Source organism: Brettanomyces bruxellensis, chromosome 9 (genome assembly GCF_011074885.1).
Source record: "Brettanomyces bruxellensis chromosome 9, complete sequence".
Lineage (NCBI taxonomy): Eukaryota > Fungi > Ascomycota > Pichiomycetes > Pichiales > Pichiaceae > Brettanomyces > Brettanomyces bruxellensis.
In genome coordinates, this window is record NC_054690.1 from 2,832,201 (window position 1) to 2,848,781 (window position 16,581).

The 16,581-nt window shown below is 36.0% G+C and overlaps 6 protein-coding genes and 1 non-coding gene across 7 annotated transcripts; 4 read left to right on the forward strand and 3 right to left on the reverse strand.

Moving 5' to 3' along the window:
• Positions 1 to 538: 538 nt before the first annotated feature.
• Positions 539 to 2,434, reverse strand: BRETT_003046 (uncharacterized protein; the record flags this gene model as incomplete). Its single annotated transcript, XM_041281562.1, has 1 exon — positions 539 to 2,434. The coding sequence occupies one exon, from the start codon at positions 2,432 to 2,434 to the stop codon at positions 539 to 541; it is 1,896 nt and encodes a 631-aa protein (XP_041139353.1).
• A 2,227-nt stretch (positions 2,435 to 4,661) lies between these two features.
• BRETT_003047 (uncharacterized protein) lies at positions 4,662 to 6,869 on the reverse strand (the record flags this gene model as incomplete). The annotated part of the gene is made up of 1 exon (XM_041281563.1): positions 4,662 to 6,869. The coding sequence occupies one exon, from the start codon at positions 6,867 to 6,869 to the stop codon at positions 4,662 to 4,664; it is 2,208 nt and encodes a 735-aa protein (XP_041139354.1).
• A 342-nt stretch (positions 6,870 to 7,211) lies between these two features.
• Positions 7,212 to 8,720, forward strand: SSL1 (transcription initiation factor TFIIH subunit; the record flags this gene model as incomplete). Its single annotated transcript, XM_041281564.1, has 1 exon — positions 7,212 to 8,720. The coding sequence occupies one exon, from the start codon at positions 7,212 to 7,214 to the stop codon at positions 8,718 to 8,720; it is 1,509 nt and encodes a 502-aa protein (XP_041139355.1).
• Positions 8,721 to 9,379: 659 nt separating this feature from the next.
• BRETT_003049 (uncharacterized protein) lies at positions 9,380 to 10,744 on the forward strand (the record flags this gene model as incomplete). Its single annotated transcript, XM_041281565.1, has 1 exon — positions 9,380 to 10,744. The coding sequence occupies one exon, from the start codon at positions 9,380 to 9,382 to the stop codon at positions 10,742 to 10,744; it is 1,365 nt and encodes a 454-aa protein (XP_041139356.1).
• Positions 10,745 to 11,332: 588 nt separating this feature from the next.
• Positions 11,333 to 11,417, reverse strand: BRETT_003050. The gene has a single exon. It is a non-coding gene; the product is annotated as a tRNA-Tyr (tRNA).
• A 3,672-nt stretch (positions 11,418 to 15,089) lies between these two features.
• BRETT_003051 (uncharacterized protein) lies at positions 15,090 to 15,737 on the forward strand (the record flags this gene model as incomplete). The annotated part of the gene is made up of 1 exon (XM_041281566.1): positions 15,090 to 15,737. One exon carries the CDS (start codon positions 15,090 to 15,092, stop codon positions 15,735 to 15,737), a length of 648 nt encoding a protein of 215 aa, XP_041139357.1.
• Positions 15,738 to 16,010: 273 nt separating this feature from the next.
• Positions 16,011 to 16,505, forward strand: BRETT_003052 (uncharacterized protein; the record flags this gene model as incomplete). The annotated part of the gene is made up of 1 exon (XM_041281567.1): positions 16,011 to 16,505. The coding sequence occupies one exon, from the start codon at positions 16,011 to 16,013 to the stop codon at positions 16,503 to 16,505; it is 495 nt and encodes a 164-aa protein (XP_041139358.1).
• Between the last annotated feature and the right edge of the window lie 76 nt (positions 16,506 to 16,581).

Below are 16,581 nucleotides of genomic sequence, written 5' to 3' on the forward strand. Positions count from 1 at the left end.
AAGACAAATCCAAATTGGAATAATTATCTCGAGGCCAAAAAAAAAATAAATAAATAAAAATAAAAATAAATCACAAAATAGTACCTACTATCTTTACCGGCAGATTCTAATATACTTTTACTTTATTTTCTGGTCTTAATTAATGCAAATGTCACCCGTTTTTGCACCATCACTTTCTCATATATTTTAGCCATGCTAATACCCTTACTTGTAATTTGGCAATATGTAAACAGTGTCAATATTTCATTTTAACATCGAAGTAGTATCACAAACACCTAAAACAAGGTACTTACTTTTTTCTTGTTAATACATAACACGGCAATCGACTAATAACAGGAAGATTGAACTTGCCGTCCAATTTCAAGCAGCTTGTTTCGAGTTCCACCGTCTTGCATAATATATATTTGTCCACAATATTATACATTTTTTTAATACGTCATGATCTTTGATAAATCGACTTGAAGGTTTTATGAATATCCTTTCCCAAAAAAAAAGTATGGAAATAAATTGCTTCAGTGCTTCCTCATCCGTCGCTATTTTACGATTGGCGTTTATTTGACAATTCATCTGTCTTTGTTTCCCCAACATCCCTTGTTGTACTCTCCAATTCTGCATTTTTGCCCAAGTCCAAATCCAAATCAAGGTGTCTTAGCGACGGGTTCAACAAATGGTTCTTTTTCGGCTTCTTAATACGGCCTCCCTCGACTGAATGTATCTTGTTTTGCGTTCTACTGCCAGTTACAGTGTTGATTGCTGGAGAGGTTGTGCTTCTTTTGCCCTCGTTAGAGCTTTTGATTGCACTAAATGGTCGGCTGAACGGCAAAGTTGGAAAATCAGCAAAGTACGGAGAGGCTCCGTAGTAGTATCGTAAGTTGTCTCCAGCAGTATCAACCATAGGTGACAAAACTGCAGAAAAAGTTGGCTCCCCACCAGCCGTCATTGTAGGCACTGTTAGGATCTGTTTTGTCTCGTTTTCGAAGTTTGCACTATCCTTGTCAATATTGCCTCTCAGACTCATGGCCGAGAGACCAGAGCTCGCAAGAGAAGACGCCCCAGGGACAAACGTGTACATGCATTGGGATTTTGTTTTGTCACTTCCTAGCTTTACTTCACTGTCCAGCTCCTCTGTGTGTTTTAAATCTGAAGAGTTTCGGCCTCTTTTCGTATCCATTTGGGACTGTGTAGTAAGCATTGCAAGTCCTGGAGAGCCCAAATGAGATGGCGAAGTGCCGGAATTCCACAAAGTACGTGGTGCATTTGGAGCAAAAGTTGACCATGGCAACCGTAAGTGTGCTGGAGTTGCAGTATTAAAAACAGGAACAACCGGGGTAGCCTGATCTAAAAGTAGATCATCCGATACACCCAAACCTTGTGGTGATATTAACCAAAGAGCTGGCTGATCTGGCTGGAAAGCAGATGAAGGATTCTGTACATAAGTGAAATCATTACCCTCCGCCACTGAGCCAACTCCATCAACGTTGAATAGAAAAGGATCATTTTGAATATAATCCAATGGAAAATCTGGCGATGATTCGACCTCTGATTTTTCCTTTTCCAATTGTGTACTGTCCAGTTTAGAGGAAGACTCGGCCTTAACTTCAGAAGGTCGACCCTGCGTATCATTCGTCTTCAAATCATTCTCTAACTGCTTGTTATTCTCCACCGCTTCTGCCGCTGGATCTTCCTGAGTATCGCTAATAATATAAATGAAGTCCTTTCCTGTTTGTGCAAGAATGTGTGAACGAAGTTGGGGAATAAGACCCTTGGAATGATCATAATGAAAACTTCTTGAAAACTTTGTATTTGAAACAGTAGCACCTGGAATTCCATTTAGCTCTCTTTCTAAATCACGAGCTAATGCATCCCGAAATAGTCTATCATGAGGTACACTAAACCAAAAAAATACTTTTTGCTTCTTCTGTGTACGAAGGCATTGGTTCCTATGTAAAAATCTGAGAAATTTTGATTTTGGCATTTCAAGAACAGCGGATGTTCCACATTTCAGAGCCCTAAGATCACTAAAAATGCCCTCCTCAAGTTTCTTGCGATCGACAATCTTTCGTCCAAACAATTCAAGTTTGTACGCTACGGAACGAACTATGTCTGTTCCTGTAATAAAGTAAAGATTGTTCCAATACACGCAAGAGACAAATCCCTCCTCTTTGTTCAAGTAATACCGTCTAATAACCTGATTTTCATGCCAGTTAACTGGCGCCGTTAGCAGAAAAAACTTAAGATCATGTATAATCTCAAGCAACTTTATTGTCTCTTCGGCTTCCATTCTCGTTAATTTTTCATCCGGCAAAAGCGTCGTGTTACTGTCGTCGACCTCGCAGTGAGTTATAACATCAGGATTAGATGTGACTTTGCGAGGTTTAACAGTTCCTTTCTTTGAATTATCTGAATTTGTTGAGATCGAATGTTGGCTGATCATTTGTGGAAATTGCAGGCACTAGATGATAATGGTGTTTGGGGAATGGACGAATGAGTGAGTGAAACGAAAAAGGTACTTGATGGTAATATTGTAAACGTTGAAAAGAAAATGATCTGATTGTAGAGACCTTATCAAATGAATGACTGTAATTGACTGTCGGGAGCCTATTTAATAGGAACTTAAAAACTCTGAAACTCGTAAAGTACGGTTAAAAATAAGAAGCGTTTGTTGTGCGTATGGTAAGAAAGAACTTGAGCTATAACTTAGAAAGCCTAATGTTTTCATCAACCAAGCAGAACCTCCTCTTTGCCTAAAATCTGCGCGATCGTCTAATTAAGAAATCTCACTTGCTTTAAAATCTTTCCCTATATTAAGGTGCAGTGCAGGAAGAAATAATCGTTGACAAAATAAAATAATAGGGAAGTCACTCCCACTTGGAACAATAGCGATTTTGTGTGTGGGAGATCAAAAGAAATATGTAAAATAAAAAAGTATTGACAGGAAATGACAAATTATGCCTCCGCTAATAAATGAATAAACAGAAAATGGTTGATGTAATGGAATTTAAGAATCAACACCGGTCTTCAAATTTCCTCGCCGTTCGTTCGTGTGAAAAAAAAAAAAAAAGATTTGCGTCAAATACCGTGAATGTGCACGTGATGCAAATCTAATGTCTACTAGTGTGTAACAGATGATTATGAGAATGGATTCAGAATGACATATGTAGCATTCTTATGTGCTGAAAAACCATTTGAATTTCATAAAACTTTACCTACCAGAAACACTTTAAAATGAATAGACTTACGGATGAAAATTCAATTACATTTTATATTTGAAACACATTCTCTCTTTTCCACCATCTTTTATTATCGCTTATTATTGTGCAGGCAATGGTAACCTGAAGTCACCGATCTTGGGCCGTTCAGTGCTGCATTGGTAGTTTCCTCTGAATGCACTAATGCATTTAAAGGAAGCTACATTGTTCAGCTAGTTTACCAAACAGAGCTGTCTTCATTTTTTTTTTTTTTTTTTTTGGCTTACGCCATAAAGAATATAATTGCATCTGAAACAGGAACAGACATTCTGAAACGCCCAATCTCTTCAAATCGATCAAAAATTACTATTAAATTGTTTCATGTCGAGCTGCGAGGTGTTTCAGTTTTGATTTTTAAACAATAAATATTATTAACGTACAGGATTCTACTCTCGTTAGACTGTAAGCACGGATCGCATATTTCTTAAAACGTGAAGTGTAGGAAATAAAAGATCTTTTAAAGCCTCAATGCTCTCCGCGTTGAGACGTTTAATTTAGCTCGTACCAAAACGAAAGATTTTATCAAGAACGCAAAAATTCTGAGGACTGCCCGACTTTCTTTACCATATTTTTTTAATCCCCACCCTTCCCTGCCAATATAATTGAACCTAAAAAAAGATACATATGCCCACAAAAGCATTCATTCTCTTATTTGAAATTGGAGTTACTCAATCAAGGAAAAGAGAGAGCCTTATTAAATAAAGTCAATGCGACCTCGCCGGACATTAATAACAATGAAGGCGATTGTGCACGAGGTTTATTTTGTCTTGGTAGATCGTCCAAATACACGTTGCTGACATTAAGATTATTAACTTGGTGACATAAAAAGACATTTCACACAGCATTGTGATGATGTTACGAAGATCCACATTCTGTTTCAGTAGATTATAAAGTTTCTTCCCTAATCCTAGCTCTGCTTCTCAGGAAAAGTGTAATGGTCCTTTTGACAAACTTCCGTTTTTTGGAATTGACAATTTTTATATTTTCCCATAAGAATTTTTGATCAAAAATTGTAGTGGAGGGAAAGTATTACCGTATCCTATATTATATGGTGAGAGTACTTAAATTTGGGGTACCCACCCATGATTACCATTCACTAAAACGCTATTTTAAAAGGTAGTTCGGATGTATACAGTTTTCTTAGATCAACATCAATTGAATCATTTCAATTCACATTAGTTTTCAAGAGTAATTTTAAATTTTAAAATTAAATCTTGTCAGTGGAAACAGCATATTTTTATTTGGCCAGTAATTTTACACATACACGAATCAAACTATCTGCGTAGCGTGGCTTTATCTACGTTTAAGCCATGTTTCAATTGCAGTTATGCATGAATTATTATTTTCTTACTCTATCAGTTACCATTTTGTTTATGTATTGGTTATCTGCCTCAGGTATTTTTTTTCGTTCCCTCAATTAATTCTCCTCTTTTTAATTCCAGTAGAATGCTGGTACCCATTATCTCTATTACTATGGTTTAAATGGCTTCCATCTTCTCCTGCCTGATCAATTTCTTCTTGTTTGACCATTCTTTTCCAATCACCAAAATGTCTGGCATAAACATCCATCTTCCAATTTTTCCAAACTTTTTTCCCGTAGACAGTCCGCTTCACCAATTCCTCGTTATTTAAAAGCTTACTGGCGATTCTTTCTTTATACATATTCAAGAATATTGTAAAAGGAAAGAGTTTATCAACGATATGTGAACCTTGGGCATCGCAAGCTAATTCAACCACATGCGGAGTTAAAGCATTTAATATCCTTCTTCTCTCAATTTTACTCACGCGTCTCTGATTTATTAAGCATTCTTCGACAATGTGAGAAAACACACCATGTTCGCACAGTTCTATCAACATATTAGAGTTGCTTTCCTGTGCATTTTCAATATCTTTTTCTTGCATCTTGATTGTTCCTTCCGTGTCCTTCCCTGATTCTTTATCATCATTCTTATTGTATTTAGATCTTTCTCGAGCATGCGCATGTGAAACTGGTTTTGGTTCTTCTGCTAGCTGTAACATGGACTTTAAGCAATACTTGAGGATATGATCATCAAAATCAATCAACTCCTCTAAGAACATTGCCCTTCTTCTCTCCTCCGATGTTGGCCAGTCATCTTTTGTAGAATATAATGTGGATTTCCTTAATTGTAAAATGTTCATCATGAACTGGTCATCGTCGGTCTTCACTCCATTGATGTCTTTGTTGAAAAAGTCAAACAATTTCTTGACGATTTCATCTTTTAAGTATCCGTTATTTCTTCTCGAACACTCTACTATACTGGATCCCATGCCAATGTTATTGACTATTAGTTCATTCAAAACAGGAACCAATTGGTCCATTATTTTTGTCTGATCCTTGGCTCTTAATTTCTCCAAAAGAGTCTGTATCACGAACGAGCCCGTTGTCTCCCTTTTTGCAAGTTTGACAACTCTGTCTTCCATATAAAGATGATATAACCTATTAATATTCCTCATTTTCTGATTTGATATAGCGGTCTGTAAAAAATGAGAGCCAACTGGATCTGAAAGAAGATATTCAACAAACGATTTCTCTTTCTCATTAGTTGGTTCATCAGCCCTCTCAAAAGTTAAAGTCCAGAATGGTCGATTTCTATTGGCCTTACCTTCAAGTTCAATTATTAGCTGAACAACAGGAGATGCAATTGGATCGATTGCAGTTTCTCTTAAGGATTCTTTTGTTTCCGTCCTCACCATAATCTCTACTATTAATGATAGGGCTTGTTCAAATGATGATGGTATTTGAAAGCTTCTTTTATAATCCTCTGTGTCCTCAAGTTCAACCATCTTTCTGGCAATTTTCGATTTCTTAGATCTTAAAAGCGAATTAGACTCTATGGAAGATGGAAGCTCCTTTCCCGCTAAAATAAGTAGTAGCAATCGGAAAACATGTGATCCATACTTATTTTTAGATAGTCGCTTCAGTTTAGGTTGGTTCTCCTTTACTATATTAAGTACGATCTCTTCCATCGAAATATTTTTTTCCTCATCTTCAAATTTTTCGTAATTCTCGTCATCCCTTTTTAGCATCTCCTTCTCTATGAAAGATGCTGCCCTAACAAGAAATGCTTCCATAACATGCGATGCATATTTATGAATGAACAGCTGATAAAAAAAGCCACGACATTCCATATATAGCTGCTTCATCTGATCTTCGTTACTTAGCATAATAATTCTTTCCATCAACTTCGAACAAATTTGGTTTGTAGCTAGCTTAAGCGAATTACCCTTTGCTTCATCAAATATACTTTGAATAAAAGTTAATTTTATGTCAGGAGTCTCAAATGTATCAAGATTTAAAGTTGATTCTGCTTGCCTGAAATAAGCTGCCTGCTCACTATTTAAAAGTCCAAAAAATGGCATCTGTTCCTCTTTCAAATCTATTTCAAAAAATGGACCCTCATCATTTAACAAGGAAAGATCAACTTGCTCAACCTTGGAAAGAATTATACCATTATTATTATGTTCTTCTTCCGGCTTATTTTCGTGAACGGATTCTAACTCGTGATCCATGTGTTTCTCCTCGCTGCTGCTATGCTTATGATGCGCATGCTTCGATTTCCTTTCCTTCTTAGCTTGTCTCCCTCTAACTTTATGACCCATTTCTTAAAACAATGTTCTTAACCGTAAAATTACTCCCAGTTGCGTCGTCATGCCAAAAGAATAAATCATACTCAATGTCTAGTAAATAATCAAAAGTAGTCTAAAAATTTTCAGTAGATCGATCCTACTACCTAAGAATGAAAAAAAATATATATTATGAAGAAAAAAAAAGCTTGAAAAGATGTTTTATGAATATTTCTCTGCGCACGTATTCATTTGTTTAGATCTGGGGAACTATGTGAAACCATTTTTTTGCACTTTCAATTGCACACAATTGTTTCGTAATATTAATCAATAAAGATATACATATATTTATTTATCTTTGAATATAAGGCAGTGGAAATGCCGTTAGATCCGGAAGAAGAGAATATTGTTACGCCAGCTGGAAGGCACAGAAGCAAGGAGCGTGCTTCCATTATCAATGATGACGAAAATGAGCAGGATTATTTGGATAGTACAGATAAGTATGATAATTCACAACACATAGAAACAAGCAGGAATTCAAATGAGGGTAATGATGATCACGATGCGCCTGAACAGCTGAAGGGAAATAACGGTGGATATTCTTGGGAAGATGAATATCGTAGATCGTGGGATATAGTGCAAGAGGATGAGAGTGGAAGTTTAGAAACGATTGTTTCCGGACTTGTTGAGTCACAGAAGAAAAGATATTTGAAAGATACTACACCTTTTCAACGTGGAATTATCCGTGTAAATGTTCTTGTTTTAGATTACTCTAAAGTCATGCGAGAAAAAGATTTACGCCCTAATAGAGCAGCGATGATGATATCATACGCCATTGATTTTGTTAATGAATTTTTTGATCAGAACCCTATATCTCAGCTCAGTGTGGTGATCATGCGCAATGGATTAGCCCAGATCGTTTCTGAAGTCAGTGGAAATCCGCATGATCACATAGAGGCGCTAAAGAAATTAAAAAAGACAGATCCGGAGGGAGATCCATCGCTCCAAAATGCGTTGGAAATGTCACGAGGTCTTCTTCTTCATGTTCCGTCTCACTGCACCAGGGAAGTTTTGATTATATTTGGAGCATTATTTACGTCGGACCCTGGAAATATTCATTCAACCATTCAGGGATTGGTACAAGAGAAGATCAGCGTACGAGTCATTGGCTTGACTGCGAGAGTTGCTATTTGTGATGAACTTTGTAGACTGACAAATCATGGAGATTTGAAAAACTCATACAATGTTATATTAAATGAGCAACATTTTAAAGAGTTGTTCATGGATGCTGTCACTCCTTTGGCAATTACGAAAACCGAGTCACAAAATAAGCGAGGATTTTCATTAGTTAAGATGGGTTTTCCACAAAGAGTCAGTGAACAGAGCCCTAGTTTTTGCGCATGTCATTCAAGATTGGTATATGGAGGGTACATATGTCCAAACTGCAAAAGTAAAGTATGTGTCTTACCTACAGTTTGTCCCTGTTGTAACCTAACGCTCATTCTTTCAACTCATCTCGCGCGTTCATATCATCATTTATTTCCTTTGACGCTTTTTGTCGAAGTACCAATCTCCTCATCATATCCGACAAATACTTGTTTTGGTTGTCACGTCAGATTTCCGAAAGGTGTTGAACCGTCGTGGCGTGCGACTGACTCTCATAAACGCAAAAAGGAAATTCAATCAAGTTCCAGATACCGTTGTACCTTGTGTGGCTGTGATTTTTGTATTGATTGCGATGTTTTCATACATGAGGTTTTACATAACTGTCCAGGCTGTGAATCCCGAAGTAGGAATCATAAACTAAGTGCGAGTAAACAATTAACGAGCAAAGATTTAATCGATTCTGAAAAGAATCGGATTCATATTCATAATATAAATAGTTAAAGTATTATGAGCAAGCATTTGATTTGTCGCTATTCATAGCCCGATAAAAGGTTTCTTGTTATAACGTGTATTTTTTGACATAATATTAATGGAAGGTTATGTGCATAGTTTGATAAAATGAAATAATGCGCTATTAGGTAGGAACCAGTCCGTTGTGGGTATTTTTGTATTTTGTTTATTAGGGAAATTTTGAGAAAATGAGGACAACAGACATAAATAATGAATTTCCTACCGTATTTTTTTATTACTACTTTTTGTTATTTGTGAGTTCTGTGCGTCCATCCCAAAAATTATGAAATCTAAAAATGTATATTTCGAGGTCCCCTCGCATTAGATAAGGCGGAGTTCACGTGGGTTTGTCTTTCGAAAGAATCTGGTTCCTTTCTAACACCGCAGTATTTGTTCCTTGTCCTTTTGCAAATAGTTTGTGTCCGCTGATTCTCTTGTCATTTGTTTTGTCTACAGTTTTCATACTTGCAAGTAAGAGGATAAGGTAGTACAATAATATTTTCTGAATCAAACACAGCATTCTGTCGAAAGAAACGAATTTTTTGCACTGAAATATATACATCCTTGTAAATATTTTCATTATGACAACAACAAAATCCGTTTTAAGAAGTATAAAAAATGTTACTAATGGCTATACATCAGCGCAAGTGATGGTACGGAATGCCACCAGTAATGATCCATCAGGGCCGACCGTTTCTCAAATGGCAGATATAGCTAATCATACTTTTGATAGAGGTGAACTTCTTGAAATTATGGATATTGTTGATAGGAGACTTAACGACAAAGGTAAGAACTGGAGGCATGTTGCAAAATCACTTACTTTATTGGATTATTTAGTTAGGTATGGATCAGAAGATACCGTTATTTGGGCAAAAGATAACGTGTATGTTATTAAAACACTTCGTGAATTTCAGGCATCAGATTCTATGGGTAGGGACCAAGGGGCAATAGTGAGGGTTAAGGCAAAAGAACTTTCAGATTTACTTTCGGATGATGACCGACTACGAGAAGAAAGACAAGTTGCACTCAGGAACAGAAACGTTCCACATGGCAGGGGACGAAGAGAAGATGTCAACAGCGCTCTTGGAGATAATGAAGATTATGATAGTGATTTGCAACAGGCTATAGAAGAAAGCAGACAGACTGCTGAGGAAGAAGAGCAGAAGAGACGTAAGAATAGTGACGCTAGTTTGAATAGAGCTATTCAATTGAGCTTGGAAGAGGAAGAGATGCGCAAGAAGAACACCAATTTATTGGATATCAATGAGCACAATGGTGATGATGCTGCCCCTGCGGTTTTGGGATATTACTCAGCACAACCACAAGTTTCTACAGCACAGATCATTGGCTACGATATGTATGGAAATCCTGTCTATGCCAACCAGCCAATGGCTACTGGATATTTACAAAATGCTTACCAGTCTTCTGCCGCACAGCAGCAGCAGCTTTATCAGCAACAGCTTTATCAACAGCAACTTGAAGCAGCACAGCGACAACAGCAGCAGCAGCAGCAGCAGAATGTCGTAATTCAGCAGTCATTAAATGCTCAAGTGCCCGCACCTACGGGATCTAATAACCCTTTTGCTTTGTCCAACGTTCAATCGAACCCAACTTCTTCAATGGTGTCTGCTACCCAACAGCAACCACAACAATCGCAACTTCTGCAAGCAGGCCATAATACTCCACAACAAAGTATGTCTGCTGGTAATCAAAAGATAAATGACCAATATGCAGAGCTTAACAATCTTCTAGCTCAAGGTACAGGTATCGATACGTTTGGTAATGAAGGAGATGCAAGAATACCAGCCCAACATACAAAAACAGGTGCTTTCTTCAATTCCTACGGTACAGGTTTCCGACAAGAGGGGGAACGTCAAGATAATAGCCAATTCTCTGAAACCCAGTATGTGGGAATCCCAAGCACTATTGTTGCAGCACCTACAGGTTATGGTTTTGGAAATCAGCGACAGTCATCGGAACCAAAGCAACCTAAAGAAAGTTTGATCGACCTTTAGAAATAATGCTTTGGTAACTGGCATTTTTGAACTAACACCAGCAATTTATAACGTACAATTTTTTAGGTTTTCTCTTTTTCCCTCATCGATCTTTTTATATCCAATTTACTTGTATTCTGTGCTTAAGTTGGTTCAATTTGTTTAGTGGAACCACTACTAATATGATTCTACTTAGTATTGTCATTCTTTCATGCATATTGTACAGCGTTTCGATGTCCAATAGTTGCGAGTATGCACGAAAAACATGAAAAAGGCACATGTTACGTGATACAGAAAAGTCCATATATATTCATATATATTTCCATCAAAAGCACAAAAATTTACCGAAAGAGTTCACCTAAAAGCAAAGTATATGCCCGAGATGGGCAAAAATGGTGTAGAAAGACTTTCCTTTCTTAGTTACAGAGCAGCCACTAACACTCTAGTAGAGACAAACCCATTTCAGTCTTAATTCATCTCCCCCAATAACATTATCATATTTTAATTAAATACCCAGAAAACCACGTATGACCCAGAGAAGCTATGTCTCGTTGTGTACCGGTTACCATAGATAATAAATATAAAGCACAGAAAGAAAGAGTAAAAAAATCTCGCCTCCAGGGATCGAACCAGGGACCCCAAGATGTCAATATTACATTACAGTCTTGTGCTCTTCCAACTGAGCTAAGGCGGGAATAACAAAATTGTAAAAGGTCGGACTGAAGGTAACAAAATATTATTTTTTTAATAACCTGAAGTATAAGGATTCTTTAGATGATTACCAAATCCGTCTAAAGATATATAATAGATTAATAAGATTGTTATCTGATACTTCTCGTATCCTTTCATATCTCTTATCTCATAGCTCTCTATGAACTATTATATTTTTTTCATTCTTCTATCTAATCACTTATCTTTTCAATCTCCCTTTCTAGAAAAATAACTAAATCATAATCTAACCTTGCCTCTGTATCAAAGGAGGGCAAGGGCGCATATTTATATTTAAATGGAGAATGACACTTCTTCCATTTCTCTTCCAATTTCATACAATAACAAATTATATGCCAAAGAGGAATCCATCCTGTTTGGGAACATCACATTATGTGAATTCAGCATAACCCGCGATCATGCAAAAACCTGTTGTTTTGCATATGCAGTCGCCACACGAATATTAGTCAGCTTATTCCGATGTAGCTCTTTCTTATTGTCCTTCGGGTCACTATCCTTTCAGTACGCTTTATTTCTTATTCGCGCTTCTCATAAATTATTTCGGAAACTATTTATATCTTTCCGTGTTACCTAATCAGGTAAATGAATTCATTAATATTTTATCTGGCTTTAAACCAATATGCGCTTGGTTTGACCCCTTACAAAAATTGTTTGGGATCCACTTTTATTTGAACCTAAATTATTTTAGATTATGTAAGTGCAAAGTAATTGGTGTGTTTGTTTTGAAGTGTTGAGTCAAACCACTAAAGGATGAAGTATTGTATGTTGTGAAGTACTGGTTTTAGAATGTTATAATGTAATTTAAGTAGGTGCGGATGTCGGACATATGAGAATATTACCAAGTATTAGGTAATTAGGTAATCTATTATTATATGTCATTAGATTTATTCGTTTTGAGATCTGAACTTATTCTAAAATAACGAAGATTTAGAATAATATCTAATAGAGACAATCCTGGATAAAATGCACTAACTGTGTATGTTAGGGAATCAACAGAAAATTAATTATGCGTGATCATAATTCTGTTTCTGTCAGAGTATATAAATCCCGTGTGACATTTGTATCTGCTTAATTGCTCACATATCTCTGTGCCGTAGCACTACCGAGCGCGCAGATGCCCAAGGTTATGAACGGGATTGGCCATATAGTTCGGATATAGAAAAGACTTCTGTTGCATAGAATGACCCCCATAACAAAATAGGGTCCTTACGAACACGTTTGTAATCCAGCGAGAACCCGAAGGTTACTCTTGGTTTCAGCTGAAGGATCACTTCAAGATGGATTTCCTTATATGAATATGTATTGCAAATTACATAATAAAGTCGTCGTCCCTTCTAAGAGACACATAGTATATAAGGAAAAAGTAGTACATACATATAAGAGATATTTTTCCGCAGAAGTGGAATAGGTCATTCTCAGCCGAAAGTAGATTAGGGAGAAATTTATTTCACAGGAAAAATTTCCCCGCGAATTATTTCTTATATCTGTCTGAACATTAATTTGATCCACATATTATAAATCAAATACCAGTTGAACCTTTATGCGTTATTAACATATAAAACATTATTATAACTCATAGGTTCCGACAGTTTCTAAGAATTAAATATTTTTTTTATATTATGTATGATTACCTCACTTTATTTTCCTTTTTATTTTTACTTTACTTTACCTCTTTTTATATAACTTATTTCTTCTACGAAGGGACGAGACCCGATAGCCTATTTTGCAATACAACTAGTTCGACTCCACTTTGATGGTAACAGAGTAAAGAAAGTAAATTCATTTTCTTCTATGGTGACACATACACAATTGTTAGAATGTTAAAGGCATTAACATTATCACACAGACCACTCGGTACATTTATTTCCACCCACTTAGGTAACCGACCTTACAATTGTCTGAATCTTCCCCGCTGCTAGGTTCTTATTAGTTCTATTAAAGAAGGAGTTTGATAGCTAAAGCCCGGGAGTAACTCATAAGGTCTCTCTTAACTCCGACAGCGGAAGTAATATATAATGAAAGAATCAACTAGTTTGTATTCACTAGGATATATTTTTAAAAGCACCCCTTTGTATATGTTTATAATTTGAAGTAATGTTATATTTATTTTAATGACTTGTTTTTATTTGTTTTATTTGCTTTTTTCTTATTTTTTATCTTCTTGTTATCTTTTCTCTTATTCTTATCTCTGATCTTCTTATTCTTTTCGTTTTCTTCTTCTGTAAGCTTGTCAAAACAATAGAGGGATAGAACAATGAGGTTCCAAGAAGAACAATGTCTATTGCCTACATTGTTATATAAGAAGAAGAATGACAACTATATAGAGATGAGATATCTTCTTGTGTCTATACTAAATTTTATGTACATGTTATATACTGTAATAAGTATCAAACTATGCTAATCTGGTAACACTAACTTTAATCCGGAGTCAAACTAGAAGTATTGAAAAATAAAATAACAGGTCTTGTCGCTTCGTAGAAGAAATAAGTCATGTAAAAAAATGCTCATTACTCTTTCGCAATTCCTTTTTATCTTTCTTACTTTACAAACTTCTTTCCTTTATCATGAAAACAATCAATTGACTAAATGGGCTGCATTTTTTATATAGAGACTACTTTCACACATGAAACCAATCAACAATGATCTCTCAAAACAATAGAAGTATAGAACAATAATGTTCTAAGTAAAACATGCTATATTGTCTACGTTGTCGCATAAAAAAGAAGGATGAGAACTATATAAAGCTGAGATCCCCTCTTGTGTCTACACTAAAATTTACGTACAATTTACATACTACAATAAATATCGAAATAATATACCAATCTGGTTATACCAACTTTAACATGATCATACCAATAAATAGTGATATGTTGTAGTGGACTAAACAATTCAACACTTCGGGTTTTACACAGTCTCGTTTCTTTTCTTTCAATATTTTTTGACCTATCCTTTAAGAATCTTAAAGAGAGGAAGATGTACGCTTACATAGAAACATATATCAGCTCTTCTGCTTATGTTGGCAATCATATTGAAATTGTGTTAGGCAATTTCTGTGCTTAAAAGCTTCTTTTACATAGCATACACATCAACATAGTTTAAACCAGGAACATGCTATGTCAAATGATATAGGTATTGTATTGCAGATTTGACACAACAAGTTAATATAAAGTCACCACTCCACAAAGCAGTTTACAATGAACAGTAATTCATAGGAATACTCAGACTGTCGCAGGATGAGCAGAGATGCTCAAAGTTGTCACTGATGCGCGCGACCAAAAAATTTCGCAATCAGTGATAATAATAATTTATTAAATTTAATAAATGATTTACGTAGTGAATATTTTTTTCGTTTACACAGTGTATTTGTGTGGGTGAGGTTGGGAAAAAAATCCTAGGGCATAAATACACAAAACCGTTACTATTCACGAATCTGCTATGCCTCACCGAATGTTATTCTGCTTCTAGACTTGGATCATTAATTATTAAACATACGGATATTCAAAGTATGCGTATAATAGGATGGAGAATTGCCGGCAGAGGCAGCCTATTTCTTCCTCCGCAATTACCTTTCAGTACGCCACATCGTTTTCAATTTCGCATGTTCAGAACTACTCAAGGACTATATTATAAGATAAAGATGGGCGAGAACCAACCAAAGTATAAAGTTCGTATGCCCGAAGAAGATCCAATAAATTATAGAACTCATGGTACCTCATTCTACAGCCTGAAACTTGAAAATAATTATAGATTGGGAAATGAAGCGCTTTATCAAAACCCATTGATCAACTTTGTCATTGGTGCTAAACGATTATCCCTTGCTTTTGGAGTCATGGGCGTTCTATTTTCTTATCTTATGGAAAGAACTGGATTAGTTTATCCGGAAATTTGTGAAGTATTAGCTACTCTCAGTGTGATTCCATTCCCCGTTATTTTGTATTTATATCACCCTTATGTTTCAAGGATATTTCGGATATACGATATTACCAAACCACAAACCATGCAAAACTTGTTGAAGAATGAACAAGTGCTGATAGAAAAGCTCAATTGGAATGGCTTTAAAACCTACAATGACCTTATTCGAGTAGACTCTTTTTGGGTTCCTTCGAATAATGACTACGAATCCAGGTTTGGGTACGTCAACTTAATCAGTAAGGATCCCACTACTGGACTTAAGAAAAGCTATTACATAAATGAAGGGTTTTGCAATGTTAAGATGAACAGGATAATGGCTCTTGCTGAAAGGAGAAGTCACATATCAACGGGAAGAGACTTTTTTGAAAAATAAAGTAGCCGTAAAGAGTAAATGTGTTGCTATCTTATTTCTTTAGCATAAGAGACTAATTCTTACAAATTATTGTACATAAATACATATTTATTTTTAATGTCGGTGAATCGAATAGTTATTTTATTTAGTTCTCGTATCATTTATTTTTATCCGCAATTTCTTATCTTCTCATTTCAGCAGCTTCCTTCGGCTTCCTAGTCGACGGATCAACGGTAAATTTGTATAGTTCATTATCAGCCAACAAATACATAGATCAAGCGTTTAAAAATTAGGATGAAAGTGGTGATCCAGAAGGTTAGAAATGCATCGGTTACAGTAGATAATAAAGTAATTTCACAGATCGGCCAAGGGCTACTGTTATTAATTGGCATCGCTAGAACAGATACAGTTGACGATGTTTCAAAGTTAGTAAATAAAATTTTGAGATTACGAATCTTTGAAGACCGAACGAAGAATGCAGAAACAGCTACAAAATGGGTTGGTCGGCCATGGGCAAAGTCTGTCTCGGATATTAATGCTGAGATTCTATGCGTTTCCCAATTTACTCTATATGGAAATATACAGAAAGGAACAAAGCCAGACTTCCATAGAGCAATGAAAGGAGATGAGGCAGAACTATTGTATTTGCGGCTCTTGGAAGAACTAAGAAGAGGAATCGGTGAAAGCAGCGTTCAATCAGGTAAATTCGGGGCAATGATGGATGTTTCCCTAGTTAATGATGGTCCTGTTACGATCATTTGGGATACAAAGGATAAAGCACATTCATAAACTTTGATTATTATCAATATTGTTATTCGGATCCGGAATTTATCCATGTGCGTTTACGCAGGGAAATGGCCACTAC